We start from the raw sequence: 20,316 nt of genomic DNA, 5'->3' as shown, positions 1-20,316 counted from the left end.
AGATGGCTCTGTATTCTATCTTCTCCCCCCCTCCCCTTTTTTTAAGAGAGGGAGGAAGGGGGAGAGATAGAGATAGAAACATCGATCTGTTGCTTCTCATACTCGCCCCCCACCGAGGATTGAACCTGCAACCTAGGTATGTGCACTGACAGGGTATCAAACCCTTGACCTTCTGGGAGGGCGCGCCAGCCAACTGAGCCACACCAGCCAGGGCTGTATTCTATCTTCTTAAAAACCATCTCATAAAGCATCAATTGTTTGATTACTTTCATGTCAGAGACTTCAAGTTGCCTCCCAATATATCCCCTCTCCCCTTCTTAAATGCAACTTCCTGATTTTTAGCTGGACACCTTGTCCTCCAGCTCAAAAGACTATATTCCGCTGGCTCTTCTGTTGCAGCTGGGTGTGGCCATGCGACTTACTTTTGGGCAATGAGATTTAAGTGGAAATGTGGTGGGCAATGTCTAGGAAAGAACCTCAATGAGAAAGCGTTCCTCCCTTTCTTGCTGGCTGGAATGCTGGTAAAATGGTAAGGGCTTACCCTAACTGGTTTGGCTCAGGGGATAGAGCGTCGGCCTGCGGACTGAAGGGTCCCAGGTTCTATTCCAGTCAAGGGCATGTACCTTGGTTGCAGGCACATCCCCAGTAGGAGGTGTGCAGGAGGCAGCTGATCGATGTTTCTCTCTCATTGATGTTTCTAACTCTCTATCCCTCTCCCTTCCTCTCTGTAAAAAAAAATCAATAAAACATATTTTTTAAAAAATGGTGAGAGCTTAAGCAGCCATTCTGGACTAGGAGAAAGTACACTAAGGTTGGCGATGCAGTAAGAGAGAAGAAACCCAGTCCTGGACTGCCTGCCTGCACCGGACTTCTTTTTCACTAAAGAGAAATAAACTCCTATCTTGTTTAATGTAGTTACTTTTTTTTTTAACATAAAAAAACATGCCATAAACTTGCTTTGGAGGATACATGGCTAGGGAGGATAGGTGATGGTTTGAAACAGAGCAGCTTTTGACCATTCCTTGCAAAAATGGTGTCCAGTTATGAGCTTTATTGAAGCAGATGGTAGTGACATTCATGGTTTCTTTCATGAGCTTTTCGCATAGAATCCCTGGCATACAACTCAAAAACAAGCTGTCTGGTCTTATGAGCTAAAATGTGGAACCTGGAGGGGAGCTCTTTCCCTCTCTCTGCTCCAGCCACACTGGCCTTTTACTCTTTGCATTTGCCTAGCTCATTTGTGCCTTGGAGCAGGGGTATCCACTGTTCCTTCAACCCTGACATGCTCTTCTTTGCACAATAGGTACCCACCCCAACATCGTCTGTTTTAGCTTAGTTGTTCCTCCTTCAAAAAGACCTCCCTGGAGCACCCATTCTAGGCCCTGTAATATCCTACCACCCTGCTTTTGTCCTTTGTGAAATCATCTTTAGTCATTCGTCATTTAACTAATTTAGTGACCTTTCTCCTTCCCACCCCCTGGTTCCCTCAACCTGATTGCTAATGGGGATCCTGCCCAATTAACCCATTACCTTGACACAGAGCCTAGCACCCATTAAGCACTCACCACATACTTATGGAATGAATTAGTACAAGAATGAATGGACTCCTGAGAACAAAACTCGGCCATACTAGGAGCAGGCTTGGTTCAGCTTTCCATGCCCTGGCACTCTGGGTACCTACGGCATCTCTCATATGATGACACCAACACCCCCTCATTAGCAATGAGATCCTTAAGGGCAAGGACTACGTCTGTCATCCCTGTACCCCCTGGTGCCCAACACAGAGCCTGGTGTACATCCGACACTCAATGGCCACTGGCTCTGCATTGTAGAAGATGCTGTGCCTACAGATGCAATGCCAGCTTCCTCATGACTCGAAGGGGAGCTCTAGCCTTCAGATGTGTGCACATGTCCCAAGTCACCATTCCAGCCGTCACATCCATGTCTTGCTTTCCTCCCCAGTGATTCCACACAGGCTTCTCTTTACAAAATGGGCTTGGGAGTGGCCGCACAGCCAGCTGCCTTAAGGACTGTGATGGTCCGCCTGTCTCCTTGACGGTCAGGGGCATGAGGACTGTGACCCTGTTTTATCGGACGGGCTCATAACTATTGGTTCATTGAAGACCATCTGACAGAGCTTAGGGTAGCTGCTCCCTCCAGGCCCCTTGGCTACACACAGTAACCTTGGATGAAACGCCATCCTATCAGAACACTGCCCCACCCCATCAGCAAGAGCCGGTCATGTGACCAATAAATTATCACATGCTATCTAGGTAATTAAAGGCTGAGAGATGAATAAGGACTCTTTTAACCAGGAAATTCCTCATATGTAAAATAATTTATTGTGTTGGTAAAATGGGTAACAGCACCAGTTAGGAAAATCATATCACTAATGTGGTTTATTAATACCTCTCCTACAGGGGTGACACCAAAGGGTTCCACAAAGATTTTTATTGTTTTGCAGAAAGACTTTACAAACCTCAATCAGGAGATCTGAGATTCTGTAAAACACATGCTCGTTCCTTAACTTCAATTTCCTTCAGTAGTTTTATGGATCCCCCAGGCCAGGGAGAGCAGAACCAGATGGTGCTTTGGGGAGGACTGTGCGCTGCGGGTCTGCAAGGCCAAGATCCGTTTAAAAGTTCTGCCGATACCGAGCTTCTGGTATTCATCGTGATATGAAATGATCCTTGAGGTAGCTGGCTTTAATTTTTTAATCTGGCATAGTCATCATAGTGGCTAAAAGATTTTCTTCTGGAAATTAAAAAAAAAAAAAATACCCAGTAACCTTATCTAGACCAGTCGGAAAAGCAGGCCAGCATATGTTTATATAACACAGCACTTCTCCCCAGGGCCTACCTTGCCCCATAAATTGTTGTGCTGGTGTGAAAAAATACAAGCCGGGTCTGAAAAAAAAGTCCTCCTCTTAAATCACAACCATATTTGTGAGCGGAGAGGAAGACAGGGACATATTTAAAGTCACAGCCAAGGTTTCGACACTATTTCCTCTTTAGTTTTCTTTCTTAAATAATTTCTTATTATCATAGTTTCTACCTTCCTCTAACCCACTTCCCTGCCCCACACCCCTAGGTCAGAATTCTCTTTTCATAGGTAAATATTTCAGTAATTTGTGGCACGGCCATACTTGCTAATCATTACCATTTGCATCATTATTATGGGATGTAGAATTACTGTAATGGAAACAAAGTGCAAAACTATAGGAAGGAATGGTTCCCAAATGGGAACACCCTGCCCACCAACTGAGAACAGCCGCTCGGGCTGCACTCCACTCTGAGATATTTGGGGATGCATTTCCGGTAAATCCTGGCATGTGGAATGTGCTGGAGTAAGGGAAGAAACTATCTGACCAGGTGAAGAAAACCCCCGATCGGTGGTAATGGCAGCTGAGTACATCTGAACTCGGCAATACTACACGCAGATAATGACCGCTCAGTTTCCCAACAAGATGGAAGTGAGTACTTCGGAACATGGGCATCAAAAGGCCTCTACGCCACTACAGTTGATAAGGCTGGGGTGGTGGAGGGGGGGCGGGGGGAAAGGGAAGGCTTAGTGCAGAATGAAAAGGTGAGAGAAGAAATGCAAAAGGAACAGCCAATGCTGGTTAAGGGGTGGCTTCTGGCTGGGTTCCAATCCCAGCTCAGGTACAAGCTGTGTGACCTTGAGAGAATGAGTTAACCACTCTGTGTCTCTGAAAGAGGTCACAGGGCCAAACTCACAGTGTTGCTATTGAATACTCACATGTTAAATGAGTGATGACATGAAAAGTGCTAAACTGTGACTGACCGTCAGGGGGGAGGGCCTATTATTATATTAGTGGCAACTGTACATTCTCTGATGATGGGGACTGACTGGGTTTTCATTTTCATGTGTATATTTTTTAATGAGATGGGTATTATTTGTACCAATATTGCTGGTAAGAAAAGGCAAGAGGCTAGGGTTTGTAGTGAGATGGAATTTCTATAAATGCGTGGGGGAGTTAGGTGGGTGTTGGAAAAGGAGAATGAAATATCTGGGCACTTTTAAAAGGAGATAGGAACACTCTAATACCTAGCTCACTTGAGGGAAATGATCAGGGCCATGGGTATCCTGAGAAATAGCAGATAAGCCCGGGGAACCACTCCAAGAAAGATGGCTGCAGGAAGACAGAAAGAGTTCCCACCTGGGAGTAAGGAATAGCAACGTATTTAGTCCCTTCCTCGGAATGTTAAGAGAAAACCAATGGGATTTGAAAAACAACACCACCACCACCACTTGGGATGAATTCTCTGGGTCACTTGTTTTGCTTACCACAAAGTGTTGTGAGATAAAACAAGAAGGCCTGGGATCAAACACAGGGCCTGGAGAACAGGGTGGTGCGCAATAATTGTTGATTCTCTTCCCTCCCCCTCTTAGCGAGCTAGGATTTTCGTTCAACACGTAGAGAAAAACGCCTCTGTCTGCAGATGGGGGCTGCAGAGATGAACCCAGAATGTACATTGGAAATGACTATAAAACCCAGGTCTATGTGTGAATACGCATCCAGCTGAATATAGAAGCATGTGACCTGTACCTGTAAGATGCCTAATTTGTGTCTAATTCACACCCTGAGATCCTGTTAACTAGAGCAAGGGAGTCTGTGCCCTTTCAGTATTTAAGGTACGACTCTGGGAGAACACAGTGAAGACAACACACAGAGAATCTGAATCTCAGGAGTTGGCAGGCAACCTCAGGGGGCGGAGGGTGAAGGGGGGGAAAGGGGGTAGGCCAGGGATTTTCGGGTGGTGTACTGCAAGAATTTTTAAAACACGCAATACCTGACTATTTAGTCAGGGGCACTGACCTCTTTTCCCTTGGATCAAGCACATCAAACTTGCCGGCCGAGAGTTTGACATGCTTGCCTTAGGTTGTCAAATAAAAAATGACAGCAGCCAACACAAAGCTGCCTGATGTGAATGCCCTGTCTTCAACCATAAATATATAGGTCATATAATAGAGTTGCATCTTATCGGTTACATCACATAACAAGGTTGCACCTGATTGGTTAATTCTTGGTACCAGAAATTCTTATATACACTACTATAGGCACCTGATACACGTTACTATTGTACACTATTCTTGTGTGACATGAATAATTTTCATGGCAATCAATCAAAACTATACCTATTTCTTTTGTCAGATTGGCAAAACTAATTTATTTTTTGGTGTGCTGCAGAATTATAGTGCTAGTTTCTGCGTGCCATGAGATAAAAAAAAGTTGGAAATTGCTGGTGTAGACAAATGAGGCTTGGAATTCCTAAGAATCTCTGGTGGCTGACCAGCACAGAAAGGGTTGGTTAAATGAGGCCAGCATCCTGCTCTGATGCTGGAAACTGTTACATGTGGGTTGCTGTATGTTAGAAAGATGTTCCATTTGAGCTGAAATCTGGCTCTCTGTCACCTCTACCCCACTGTTTCTCATTTGTTCAAAACAAACAAGCAAGCAAAAAAATTTATTTAACGATCGTTTACTTAACACTGATTTATGGGCTCCAGGAGCCCAACACTGTGAGGCTGGAGTGAACGAGTGAAGAAATGCAGGGGCAGTGGACACCGAGAAGAGGTGTACGCATCTGGAACGGTCATGGGCTTGCATGTGGAGGGTGGGCTGAGGAGGAGCAAGACCACGGAAATGTCTAGAGCAGGCGTCCTCAAACTTTTTAAACAGGGGACCAGTTCACTGTCCCTCAAACCGTTGGAGGGTTGGACTATAGTTTAAAAAAAAACTATGAACAAATTCCTATGCACACTGCACATATCTTATTTTGAAGTAAAAAAACAAAACGGGAACAAATACAATATTTGTATTTGCATGTGGCCCGTGGGCTGTAGAGAGAGCAGTGCCCTCAGAAAACAGAAAACAGACACTTCCTCTTCTGTGCAAATCCCTGAAATACCGGCAGGGAGTGATGGGCCCTTCACTTCTAATTTGCAGGTTACACACCATGGATGCCTCGGAATGACTATGAGCAGAGAGCAGCATGGCACAGTGGTCAGGCTGCGGGCTCTGGGACCAGGCAGCTAAGTCAAAATCTCATCTGTCACTTAGTATTAGTGGGATTTCAGTGAGGCACTTAACTTCTCTGTTTACGTTTTCTCATCTGTGAAATGGTTATAATAACAAGTTTGCTGTGGGGACCCAGTGAGCTGAGGACAAGCAAATGCTAATGGTGTTCCTGGCTAACACGGTGGAGTCTGCCTTGACTTCTCTCACTCCCCACAGCCAGTCTGCAACAAGTCCTACTGGCTCTCCTACCTTCAAAATAGGTTCAGAATCTGACCACTTCCACCACTGCCACCACTGCCTCTCACCTGGGTTACTGCAATAATCTCCTAAGTGGCTCATAACACAGAAGTCATAGTCCTGCTATGAAAACATAGGTCAGATCATGACACCTCTCTCTCAAACCCTTCCATGGCCCTTGATCTGACCATGGGTAAAAGCCGCAAGGCTCTACGGCGAATGCTAATATTTATACTTACCCTGGTATTACTGATAATAATACTTATATTACTATGTCTAGTATCTACACTAATAAAAGAGAAACATGGTAATTAGCGTACAACCGCTACCCTTCCCATTGGCTAATCAGCATATCCTTATGCAAATTAACTGTCAGCCAAGATGGCGGCCTGCAGCCATGCACTGAAGCAAACAGGGAGGCTTGCTTGCTCCAGTGACTGCGGACTCCAACGTTCCCCGCCTGACTTGCCAGCCTCTCAGCTGCAACTCTAAGCAACTATGTTGCAAATATAGAAGCTAACCAAAACCCCAGAAACCGGCTTTCAGTCAGCCGGGCTTCAGCCAGCCGGGCTTCAGCCAGCTGGACTGCAACACTGTATCAAATACAGAAGGTAAAGGCCAGAAACCTGCTTTCAGCAGCGAGGCCTCAGAGCTAAAGCTGGCCCAGAATAGAAAAAAAGAAAAGAAAAAAAGGAGCAGTTGGGAGCTTCAGTCACCCGCCAGCCTGAAAACGGCCCTCAGCCCCTCACCCAGACTGGCCAGGCACCCCAGTGGGGACCCCTACCCTGATCCAGGACACCCTTCAGGGCAAACCAGCCGGCCCCCACCCATGCACCAGGCCTCTATTTTATATAGTAAAAGGGTAATATGCCTCCCGGCACCGGGATCAGCGTGACAGGGGGCAGTGCCCAAACCCCCTCATCAGCCCTGCTCTGTGCCTGATAGGGGGGAGCTCCCCAATCCCCTGATTGCCCTGCGGCTCTGTGTGTGACAGGGGGGAGCTCCCCAACCCCCTGATCGCCCTGCGGCTCTGTGTTTGACAGGGTGCGGCGCACCAACCCCCTGATCGGCCCTGCTCTGTGGGTGATAGAGGGTGGCGCCCCAACCCCCCTCCACGGGCCTTGCTCTGTGTGTGACAGGATAGAGCCATAACCTCCCCCTTGGCCCTGCCCTGAGTGTGACAGGGTGCAGCGCCCTAACCCCCTGATCCGCCCTGCTGTGTGTGACAGGGGGCGGTGCCCCAACTCTCCTATCGGCCCTACACTGTGAGTGACAGGGGGGAGCTCCTCAACCCCCTGATCGGCCTTGCTCTGTGCATGACAGGGGGGAGCTCCTCAACCCCCTGATGGGCCCTGCTCTGTGTGTGACAGGGGGGAGCTCCCCAACCCCCTGATCCACCCTGCTCTGTGTGTGACAGGGTACGGAGCCCCAACCCCCCTGATGGGCCCTGCTCTGTGAGTGACAGGGGGCAGCGCCCCAACCCCCTGATCGGCCCTGCTCTGTGCGTGACAGGGGGTGGCGCCGCAACCTCCCCATCGACCCTGCCTTGAGTGTGACAGGGGGAGGTGCCCCAACCCCCCAATTGGCCCTACCCTGAGCGTGACTGAGGGTGGCATCGCAACCTCCCGATGCGCCCTGCTCTGTGCATGACAGGGAGCGGCACTCCTACTCCCCAATCGGCCCTGCTCTGAGCCTGACTAGGGGCTGCACCTAGGGATTGGGCGTGCCCTCTGCCACCTGGGAGCAGGCCTAAGCCAGTAGGTCGTTATCTCCTGAGGGGTCCCAGACTGCGAGAAGGCACAGGCTGGGCTGGGGGACCCCTCCCCCCCCGAGTGCACAAATTTTTGTGCACCGGGCCTCTAGTATATTATATATAACTGTATTATTGTATTGTAATATATTATATATAATATTATAATAGTAATATGATTTATGTAATGTATAATGTATAATATACATGCAATATATAATTATATATGTAACACATAATCCTATATAATAAAGAGCTAATATGCAAATGGTCATTGCCCCCTCGTGCCGCGGCCATAGGACCTGAGGTCGTGCCCCCCATCTGGCACCAGGCTGGGGGACCTGAGTCTGCGCCCCTCGCCTGGCGTGGCTTGACGGGGGTGGGGCCAGCTGGGTCTGGGTCTCCTGCAATTTCGAGGTGCACACAGTTGGGTGGGGACTTGACTCTGGGTCCCGTGGCGTGCCCCAGACTCTGACAGGAGGGAGGTTGTATTATAAATTTTACTAATTTTCCTTCATCTTTGACACTTCTATTACAGAGAATGGGCAAATAGCAATATTAAAATATTTCCTCTAATTAATTCCCTTTTAATGTGCATGAATTTTGTGCAGCAGGCCACTAGTATATTATAATAGTATTTTGCTATGAAAGTTAACAGATGAATCATTAAATTTTATTCAAGATGGTTGTCCAATTATATATACTAATATATATGTGTATATATATATACACATATATTGCAGACGACTCTGACATCTACAGAAAGGCTGTTGTCACACACACACAACAGATACAAATATTGGAATATAAATAAGTTTTTCACATACACACATATATATGCATCTATATGCATATGTGACTATACTTTAGGTTAAAATATAGTTTTAAGATTAGAAAAATAGGTTAAAATATAGTTTTAAAATTAGAAAAATATAAACCTAAGGGTAGCAACTTCTTTACTGAACTAACTGGATTGTAATAGAACAAATGATTCTACATATAATAAATATATTCAAAAATTGATTATTGTGCCTGGCTGGTGTGGCTCAGTGGTTGAGCTTCAACCCATGAACCAAGAGGTCACCAGTTTGATTCTCAGTCAGGGCACATGCTCAGGTTTTGTGGGCTCGATCCCCAATAGGGAGTGTTTCTCTTTCATCGATGTCTCTATCACTCTATTGCCCTCCCTTCCTCTCTCTCTAAAAATCAATAAAAACGTATTTTAAAAAATTGATATTGCTGTAAACATTTTTTGAGATGCATTAACCTAGTGCCCAGGAAATAGTATATATAGAATATCTATCCTTGGGAATCTGTGTGGCATTCTTGTCATCTTTTTTTCTGGAGCTGCTGCGAGGCTCATTCATATACACACATATATATCAAAATGCTTTTCAAGCCCTAAAGTACTACATAAATTTCAAGTATTATTCTTTTCTTTCAATAAATAAGACAGACTTACATTTTGGACAAGCTAGTCAAGCCCAATGCTGAGTTAATCCATTTTTGAAGTTTCAATGAAGCAAAAGCTATTTAAATATTATATTCAAAGTATCAGTATAATAAAACAACAAGAACAAGAAGCCCCGTTAGCACGTCCCACTGTATGTGAAGTGAACAGGAACGTGGAGTACTGACATTCATTTCACTCCAAATTAAACACAGCATCACCACAAACCTCGAGAGATAATAAGAAGTTTTGTGTTTGGTTAATACTGGGAATTCTACAGGCATGGGTAGAATTATATTTGGTTGGCAAAAAGCCAATCAGACATCACACTTGTCATAGAAGTAGGTGGCCAAAAACCCCATTCTTGTCATTGAAGCTGTTGGCTACAGTTGCTTACACTATCTGGATCGCAACATCTTTTGTCATTCATTTTGAAGATAAAATATTAAGAAATGAGACAAAATGAGGGCTAATGAAAAAGACATTAAGTTAGAATTGACCTTGGGGAAAAAATAGAGAGAGCACATCAAATAAAAACAAAGAATAGGATTGGGTTTTTCAAGTGGCATTGTCAGACAGATACAGCCTTTGATTTTATCTCTTCAGGACAAATGGACTCAGCAACCAAGGTAAGAGGGAGATGCATTCACAGCCTTTTCTCTGTTCTTAAAATACATGCTGTAAATTTTCTAGAGGTCATAGTACATATTTCAAAAGAAGCCTTCACTTTTGCTGGAAGTATGTGCTCTTTCATATGTCTGGCTTTGTGTAATCCTATATAATAAAGAGCTAATATGCCAATAAGACCAAATAGCAGAAAGACTGTCCAGACGACCTTCCAGATGAAGCCAGGGCTGCGAGGGGCTGCCAGGGGCTGCGAGGGCCGGCCGTTATCCTGGTAGCTATGATGTGCAATGACCACCAGGGGGCAGACACTGTGACCAGAAGAGGGAGACTGATTCGCCATGGGTTAGGTTGCTGCTGGGGCACTGTTGGCCCTAAATCTGCTTCACCCGCACCCTGAACCCAGAGATCAGTTTCGGCCTGATCCCCGCAGGCCAGGCCAAGGGACCCCACTGGTACACAAATCCGTGCACCAGGCCTCTAGTAGTATATAATGGCTCTCTAATAAATTTAACCACGAAAAAAAATTTTTTAATGTGCCTGCATTCTGCTAATTTATAAAAAAACAGGATGCTGTCAGATAAAATTTCATGAAAATGATCTACAGACCAGACTGTCAAAAGTGAAAGGTACTCAGGCACTACTTGGGGGCAAGGCGTATAAGGAAACCACTGGACAGGTTTCCCATGACTGTGGGGAAACGATGTACTGGAACGGAGCTCACATTACCCTGATTTGCAAGTTACTGTGAGGTCACAGGAAATCCTGAAATGTTTTCCACATTTTCTTTTATACATTTTATGTCAAATTTCCTGCAATTGAAATCATAAACCCTCCTCCTACTGGAATCTCCTCTGGAGGAAAGGGGATCCTGTGACATTCCCCCATGAACACCTAATAACTCAACTCCTACCAGGGTAACAAGAAACTGAAAGACAGAATTGAAAATGGACTCTGATAAGGCTGAAATGTCAGATGCCTTAACTTTTTCGAAATGAAAACCAAACTGATGTTATTAGGACAACTCTCAAAGTGCATTTAATCTAGTGATGGTGGACTTTTCTTTATAATAAGAGATAACAGAAGAAATGATAGACTGTCCCAAAGACATAAGCCCACCATTTCCCCAAATCTCTCATCCAAAATGTATTTGTGGATTTATGTTCTAATTTTAAAATGGAATTTTTCTATGTGGATATTCTTAACGTGATTCACGCTCCTGACAGCCGTACTTTATTGTCCCCACTATGTTTATGAAAGGATCAGTCAGATTTAAGTAAAAGGTCCGCATTTAAAATATTCTCTCAGGATTTATTACAACTGTGGAATTTAAAAATAGCTTTTAAATGGTCAAATGCTCCATTTTAATATAAATCCACGCCAAATGACTCAGGTTCCTTCATGAATAGAAATTTTTTTTAAGGTTTGTTGAATCATGAGTTATGGGGACACATTACCTCTCCTGACATGTCAGGGGCCATCGGGACAGCGGGCCACAGAGATGAGTAGATTCCGAAGAACACCACCCAGAGTGCAATGCTGCCCCAGATCGCTACGTGGCTGAACTGCGGAGGAAGGGGATCGGAGTCAAAAGACTGTTAGGTAGAGGGAGTACACAAACACTAACAACGCCTTCACAAATTCCCTTATTAACTTTTTATTACACCCATAAAATATTATCTCTGGGCATTTCTAAATAATTGTGTGTGTGTGTGTGTGTGTGTGTGTGTGTGTGTTTTAACTGGATCTTCTGTTAATTGCTACTCTTTTCTCACAACAATTATGATGTCTGTGGTCCTGGCATTTGGAACGGTTCTTTCTCTACCTCCTTTGTGGGTCTCTCCTCTTAGTTTTTTTATTTTTAGAGAGAAAGGAAGTAAGGGGGGAGAGAGAAAGAAAGAGAGAGAGAGAGAGAGAGAGAGAGAGATATAAAAACATGGACGGGCTGCCTCTTGCACACCCCCTACCAGGGATTGAATCCAAAACCCGGTCATGTGCCCTGACTGGGAATCGAACTGGCAACGTTTTGGTGCACGGGACAATGCCCAACCAACTGAGCCACACCGGCCAGGGCACTCTTATTTTTTAAAAATCCCCTATCATTTTTAAGCTTTCTTGATTTTTCTCTCTGCATGCTCTCACTGAAAGATGTTAGACATTTGTGTGAATACTATTTTTTTTTTTGTCCATGACAATCAAATCCAAATTTCTTACGCCAATCTTTCCCCTGAGCATCAAACTTAATTTTTTTCTCTTTTTTACTAAATCTGTCTACCTGGATGTGACTATACTTCAAAACTAAGGTACCTACAATGGAACTTGTTTTATCCATACTGGGTATTTACAAATGTCTGACAAATCTTTTGCTAATATTATTAGCCTTCAGAATCATTTTGCACTAGGTTTTCTGCCAAACGCCTGTCTTGTGACACACTCTACTAAGAAACAATTCCTTGTCTGTAAGTTTAAAAGCCTCCTCTATTCCTGGGATATTCACAATATACAATTATACATTGAAGGCTCTGAGAAGTCTTGTGGTAAATAAACTTGTTTTACTCAATGTTTACAAACAAGAATCCCTGGTTCTCCCTCCTCCATTCCTGACCCTCCACAATTAATAACCTGTAGAAGGAACTAGGGCTAAAGGATACATAAAGTCAGAATGAAAAACTACAAAAAAAGTGGCAATAACACATAAGTAAACGTGACATTTCTAGGTTGAGATCAGAGATACTCTTACCCATGTCCAATATGATGTCTCCAATCCAGCTTTCAAACACACAGTTATCACCACAAACTAAAACGCAAGGGAAAATGTTATTTTTAAAATAAATACGATAGTTCATAGAATGATTGAAAGTGAGATATATAAAGAACAGGTATTTCTGAATTAGATGATGGAACTACATTATTCTCAGGCCTTGTATGTCTAACAAGAATCAAGTGAATTGGCTGTTGGCTGGTGGCTGAACATTACGACCAGAACTGTCCATCAGCATTGCACCCCTGCCTCCCTCACAGCCTTGCAGTCCATCCACGAGGCCCCTAAGCATGTGTCTGTCTGCTTCTTGTGCACTTCATGAATAGTGATGGAGGCTATGTCTGCAGTTACTTGGGTTTTAAAGCCTGCTTTAATTTTACTTTATATCATTTTTAATGCATAGGGCCCCCTACTTTCTGAATTTTAAAGATCATTCTAAAAGTAATATAAATGGATATTTAGAAATCTAAACACTTACTTTGTAACCTAACTTACAGTAAAACTGCAGAGCAGGATATAAGAGCTTGTTATATGCTGTAAATACCACCCCTCATCGTCGGCGACTATGCTACTAATTCTGAAGTAAGGGAACGAGGTTTAATGAACCGCCCTGTGCTTTCCATGGGATCACACAATGGTTACATGGACTTGGCCTGGAGTCAGACCATGTGTGCTCAAGACTCCATCATTTATTAGCTGTTTCAGTTAAAAAACAAGGCAAGTTCCTTGACATCTCTGTGTCTCAACTCCTTCATCTGTGAACTGGGACTGATAAAACTTACCTACCTTATTGGGGTTTGAGTATAAAACACTAAGAACTGTGCTTAGCACTGTACTTGATCAATGATTGTATATTTATAATTAATACAATTTTATACATTGTCAGTAGTCAAGGGAAGTCTACAGTGATGAAAGTGTGATGTTGGTGAAATGTCCCCAAAGAGCGGAGATTTCTCTCCCATCGTAGTTATCATGAGACTCTAGAATAATCACTGCTTAAACATCCAAGAATAGTAAAAGCAAAAATATTAACAAGGACAGTAAAATAAAACTGAGGAAAAAGGGATAAGGAAGAGAACAAGAGCAAATGGGGGGAGGAATCAGAGTAAAGAGGGAATATTGAAAATAACAGCAACCAAAGTACTATAAAGTCAGTGAACCTAAATGACATTTTAATAACCTAACGTGGAACCATCTTTTACTAATCAAAACACCTCATTTCATTCTTAAAGGGAAGTGCAACGAACCCTTAAATCCAGAAATGCAGGCATTAAAATTTGAAAATAAAATGAGCACATATGAAAGGATTCCCTTTTACATGCAAAGCAGGCAAATGTCCTGCACTCACCGTGTAAACAAAGTTGCCCAACAGCAGATAGTCGGAGGTTTTCCCATTTCCAAACACAGTACCTACATGAAAACAAGAGAAGCTTGTTAGAAAAGAAAATAAACAAGGTCCTTTCAGAATCCATTCAAAGATAAATCAACTCAGAAGTGGCGAGCAAAAGAATGGTAACCAAGGGCCACACAATGGAGTTAGAAATAAGGCTAAAAAGTGTGCTGACGGGGTCTCACAAAGTTGCTATGAATATGGGTCACAAATTGAAAACAAATTTCCATGAGCCAATATGAAGGAAACCTGACTTGCTAACCAATTCTCAGGGTCCATGAGATTAACAAAAAAAAAAAATCAAACTAATTGTTCAAGCAAAGCTTAATGCTGTGAGCACTGAGACAGGAGAAGGCCTCTGAACCCTTAAGAGAGAACTTTGATAACAATACAGATGAGGGTTTAGGAAGCCTTCAAGGGTATTCTTAAAATTAAACCGACTTTTTGGGTTACTATGAATGTTTTTATTGATTTTTAGAGAGAGAGGAAGAGAGAGGGAGAGAGGGATCAAACCTGCAGCCCGGGCACGTGACCTGACCAGGTATAGAATCGGTGACCTTTTGGTGCAGGGGAGGATACTCAACCAACTGAGCAACACTAGCCAGGGCTTGACAGCTTTTTCAATGCGGGTGCATGACAATGAGGCATGTAATGACTGCTAGTACAGTGACATCTCTATTGTGCCAAGGTACCAGCAGTTTTACCTACCACTGCTTTTGTATCAGCAGTGAAAAAGATAAATAATGTCTTGATAATATTATAAAATATTTGAAACTGAAATTTTGACCTCCTGGACCTAATGGACCACTAAAAAGTCATAGGTATTCCCAGATGTCTGTAGACCACACTTTGAGAACTGCTGAAGTAAGGGAATAAGTAAGTTTATTTGAAAAAGTAAACTTTGACTGGAGAACTTGTCTAAGGTCAAGGCATCCTGAATTGTACGCTGGATTTCAATATCCCATGGCTCCAAAAAGTGGAAGTAATTCAAATATCCATCAACTGATAAATGGATAACAGAATGTGGTCTAGACAGACAATGGAATAGTTTTTGGTCAAAAAGAGGAACGAAATACTGAGTCATGCTGCAACAAGGATAAACCAAGGTCACATATGACATGATTCCACAGAGACAAAATCCACAGAGATGAAAATGTGTGGACACTGGGGGCTGCGGGGAAGGTGGAGAGGAATGGGAAGTGACTGCTAATGGGATGGATCTCCGTTATGGAGTGATGGAATGTTCTGGCATTAGACAGTGGTGACATTTGCATTATTCTGTGACTATACTAAAAACCACTGAATTGTGTAATTTAAAAAGGTGAATTTTATGGTATGTGAATTATATCTAAAAAAAAAAAAAATTCCCAGTGTGCTTCCCTAGTCTAAATCTACTTTAATTAGATTTCTCACCACACTCATTTCCGTGGCCTAGAAAATGAGAAGTATTTACTGCTGCACTGGCAAAGCAATTCATAAAGACACGAGATCAAAATCTCTGACTAGAGCATGCAACCGCTGCCTTCTCATAACACTCACCCACCCCATTCATGCAGCAGGCCCTTGTTAACACGCTGACAATGCACTGGGTGCCTACAATGAGCCAGGCTCTGTTCTAAGTACTGCACATACAACAGTGAACTAAGCGAACAATTCCCTCATCTTCTGGAGCTTTGATTCCAGCAGAGGAGAAAGACAATAAAGAATAAGCAGAAATATCACACCTCCATAGACAAGTACCATGAAGAAGAAACAAGACGACAGTGGGATAGTGACAGGGGCAGTGGGGACAGGGGTGGCTCTTTCAGATGAAGGTGATCTGAGAGGGCCTCTCTGAGCATGAACCTGGGGAGTGAGGGAGAGAGCCAGCAGGAACATCTGGATGAAGAAAGGATATGCATGGAGGCATGGGGAGAAGGGAAGTGGGGGAGGAAAGCAGATGAAGGTCGGGGCTGTGGATTCTGTCCTGAGTGTGACAGAAGTCTGTGAGTTTTGAGAAAGGGGCGCCGGGTCTGATGTATATATTGCAAGGACCGCTCTGGCTGCTGGGGGAGAACAGACTGTGGGTGAGCAAGGACGCATGGCCAGCCCTCTTCTGTGGGCAGTCATTAACTCGCAGTCAGCGAGGCATGGCCTGTACCTCCAAGGGACTGACAGACCCCTGGGTGGAGTTTTAATGGCTAGTTTGGGGGCACAGGCACCGGATGGCCGGCTGTCTTCCTCAGGATCCCAAGGCAGCTCCAGCTTAAGCAACGCCGAGATCTCTTTCCTACAGTGGCCACTTCATCATTTTTATGCGTATAGGAAATTCACCATGATCCCATTTCTCAAAGCTGACAGAGTCACTTCACTTCCTCAACACAAGCAGAGAAAAAGCTTACACTCCACGCTGAACGTAAAAACAGATTAAAACTCTCATTCAAGACTGGCTCAAGTCTCCTTGGAAATACTAGCATGTCTGATTAGGCACAGCATAAAGAGCTTGATACAAGCCTCGTAGGTATAATAAACAGACTACATAAAATATTAGCACCATTGTCTTCAAACAATGCATCAACAGAGGACAAAAAGAGCCCTAAAATTTAATTCTCTGCAAGTTGGAAAAACATGAGAAGTAGAGAAGAAAGGCTTTGCATATATTAAATCACTTTCTCCCAAAGGAATAATAAAACTCTTAAAAGTGTGTACGACTTTTGGATGCATGTATTTTAGGTTAAGGAAGACCATATAATGAAACTGCTATGAGTTTTAACATATACTGACAATGAGCTAGTTTTCTAAAAAAAAGTAAAAAGTCATTTATTAGCATTCGTATCCTTTCTACTTACCATACTGAAGGGCTTTTAGTGGAAACCAAAACAGAATAACGGAGTGGAAGAGGCCATTTAAACAATGAACCCAGAAAACCTGGGGGAAAACAAAAATCCATGAGAACCATTTGCGATAAACTAGCTCTGTGAACTCTGACCTCTCTTTTTATCTGTGGGCTAGATTCACAAAACGTGTCTCTGTCGGGCCACCACTGTGAATTAATAGAACTGACAGACACTTTCTGCCTCTTAGACCTTCATGGGTCATTTATTTATTGTTATGTTTCTCAAAATGTTTTTGCAGCTTCACTGAAATTTTTCGTGCCTTTTAAAACCAAGCATTAAACGTTTAAATTTCTGCCTGAAAAAGAAAATTTAAAATAATGCAGAGCCTGAAATTCTTTTAAGGAGGACCATATTCATAACTGCAGAAGAAGAGAGTTTTGAAAAGATCGTAATTTGGTCAAATCCTTACTTTCTCTTTCCCATGTGCAATAAAAATGTAAACTTTTCAATGGTAGGGATATAATGCATTCATATTCTCTCTCGGTCTCTCTCCATATATAGAATTTTATACATATACACACATATTATATACTAAAACTAGCAGGTATTACATTTAAATTGTGCAATTCTTTAGAGTAAAGCATTGTCAGTATAACTGAATTTATAAAAAACTTTTCACAATTTTTAATACCTGTCAACATCAAACTTTCTACAGTTACAATATCATTTAACAGTTTATTAGTTTGTACATCAATTGTATTTTAAGAAGAACAAGAGAGCCAGTATCACTGGTATGCTCTTTGTAACATGGCTAGGAAAGATTAAATTCTAGAAAAACTGTTTAGCATTCTTATGGCCCTTTGAACAATCGCAGTTTGTCATTTAAAAAGTGATTCTTGCACGCCAGACTTATGCTAAATAAATTGTCGTGTATTAATAGTTTTAAGCTGTTCAAACAACAGAAATTAAGTTGCCTGCCTCCCAAAATTTTCCACTGTGATTTCAATCTCCTTTGTTAGTTCACGCAGCCACACTGGATTGTATGATCCAATTTACGCTCCAATACATTACACATTTGAACTTGTGTTCCTCATTAACCTTTGTCTCCTCTCCTCACTATGTCATCACCACACGTTTTCATTTGACAGAAAGCACAGGTGGGTGCAAGAAAAATTAGTTCTACTTTTCCATTTTCCTGACCGCTACTTATTGTCACATGCTAATCCTTTAACCCCTGTCCTGACCTCAGAACCTCCGACCCTTTTTACCATAACAAACGTAATCATCGTCATTCAGGGCAACAATGCTGCTACACTGGGGGCCCACGGCAACCGCTGTGTACACAAGTATGCATTTTGTGGCCATTTGCCCCTGAATTTTAAAACACGTCTATGGGATTTAATCAAAGAATCTTCACTGAAATCATTAGAAAAACCCATCAACCCTCCCTATAAAAAATGGTGGACAGTTCATGTGTGTACAAATTCTCAAATGGATACGGAAGTTCGAGGATGGCAAAAGTAGGTTTACAATTGTTCATAGGGAAGAAGACAAATAATAAAATAATATTACAAGAATGAACTTTTTCATGTACTCACAACTGGAGACCTACTTTTGCCCGCCCCTGTATAATCTATTTGGGTTGATCTGTTAACTTTTTGAAATGCATAGCCTCTGCAGACAATGAAATACTTTGTAAACAACCAAAAACATTTTGGAAAAAAAATTTGAGTTTTTTTCAAGTTTGCAAGGAAGGATGCATTCACATTAAAACTATACTACGCAGGTCCTGACCGGTTTGGCTCAGTGGATAGAGCGTCGGCCTGTGGACTCAAGGGTCCCGGGTTCGATTCCGGTCAAGGGCATGTACCTTGGTTGCGGGCACATCCCCAGTAAGGGGTGTTCAGGAGGCGGCTGATCGATGTTTCTCTCTCATCGATGTTTCTAACTCTCTATCCCTCTCTCTTCCTGTCTGTAAAAAATCAATAAAATATATTAAAACAAAACAAAACAGCAAAAAAACCCAAAAAACTATACTACCCCCGTACACCTTATCCCAGGCCACAAAAACGCAATGGTGCAAAGGGCATGAGAGGATGTGGCTGTCCAGGAGTGGCCCTGGGTGATCCTGTGGAATCTATGTTTATAAGCGACAGAATCATGGCCCAGTGTGTGGCTGAGAAGTTCACTCTGGAGGGAGCACTGTGGTGCCTGAGCCACGGTCGTTTGGGGGCCTGTGGCTGAGGTTGATACAAGAGTCTAGGTCGCTGAGAATTACTGTTCGTATGTCAGTATGTCTGAACATGTCGAGCTCTCAGATAAATTTTTCAGGGAAACAAGAGCTCGCAGAGCACTGTGGCTGCCTACCTGAAAATACCCACCATAGGTAACGAACGTTACGGCAAGGTGGTGGAATTGAAGACAAACTGGATATCATAAATAAGTTTCAAAAAATCCAAAAATAAAACATTCAAAAATAAAGGCATAGACGTTTCATATCACAAATTGGAATAGTTTCAAGAGACTACTAAAAATACTTTCCAGAACTAATGGTCTTAAGCCCAAGAACTCTTTCATTTTTTAAAGAAATTAACCATATTCAGTTACTTAAAATAATGCCATCAAGTTGTATGTACGTGCACACCTGGCCATAGGTGCACAGTGAATTCATGAAGACCTCATCTCAGAAGATGAACAACATCCTGGCTATAAACTCAACACCAACATTTATGATGTGAGGTTAGAGATGCTGAAACACCTGTTTCATTTTATTTTCTTGGTATACTCAGAAGAAATGTCATTGGAGAGCTTCAAAAATATTTAAGATTTCCTACACTAACTGTCCTGAATTCAAAACACCCAATCTAGGTTACATCTCATTATTAGTAACATGCTAACAGACAAGTATTCTATTAAATGAGAACAATTCTGTAACTTTTATTATAGTTTCAAAATGACATCCGTCTTGACTGTTAGAAAATGAAAACAAAAAAAAAATCTGCCTCAAACTAAACCAAAACTAGAATTCCTAGAAAATACCATTGGAAACACTTTAGAACATATACTTGCAGGGAAGGAAACTGCAGAAAATGAGCTATTTTTGTGGTTGGGGTGAATAAATACCAGGGAGCACAAGAGATGACAATAGTCCATGCCATGTTATGCAGGATAAAAACCCAGAATATGATTTTAGATAAAATGCTGGCTATTTTATCTTGTATTTTAATTTTTATGGCTTGGAAATA

The 20,316-nt window shown here is 42.7% G+C and overlaps 1 protein-coding gene across 7 annotated transcripts in view; it reads right to left on the bottom strand.

Moving 5' to 3' along the window:
• ATP8A1 (ATPase phospholipid transporting 8A1) overlaps positions 1 to 20,316 on the bottom strand; it is a 205,900-nt gene that overhangs the window by 18,934 nt on the left and 166,650 nt on the right. For 5 of the 7 annotated variants that reach the window (XM_070397348.1, XM_070397357.1, XM_070397339.1 and 2 more), the window contains 4 exons: positions 17,084 to 17,162; positions 14,214 to 14,275; positions 12,845 to 12,901; positions 11,562 to 11,669 (listed from right to left, as the gene is read on the bottom strand). In XM_070397348.1, coding sequence (XP_070253449.1) covers positions 11,562 to 11,669; positions 12,845 to 12,901; positions 14,214 to 14,275; positions 17,084 to 17,162 — 306 coding nt within the window. Of the gene's footprint in view, positions 1 to 2,327; positions 2,755 to 11,561; positions 11,670 to 12,844; positions 12,902 to 14,213; positions 14,276 to 17,083; positions 17,163 to 20,316 lie in introns of those variants that run through there. The other 2 variants (XM_070397382.1, XM_070397375.1) reach the window with 2 other exon arrangements.

The sequence above is a fragment of the Myotis yumanensis genome, unplaced genomic scaffold, assembly GCF_028538775.1.
Source record: "Myotis yumanensis isolate MYYU_CA2020_CCGP unplaced genomic scaffold, mMyoYum1.0.hap1 SCAF_1, whole genome shotgun sequence".
Taxonomy (NCBI): Eukaryota; Metazoa; Chordata; class Mammalia; order Chiroptera; family Vespertilionidae; genus Myotis; species Myotis yumanensis.
The sequence above is the reverse complement of the archived record's forward strand: the minus strand, read 5'-3'. Positions and strand labels throughout refer to the sequence as shown.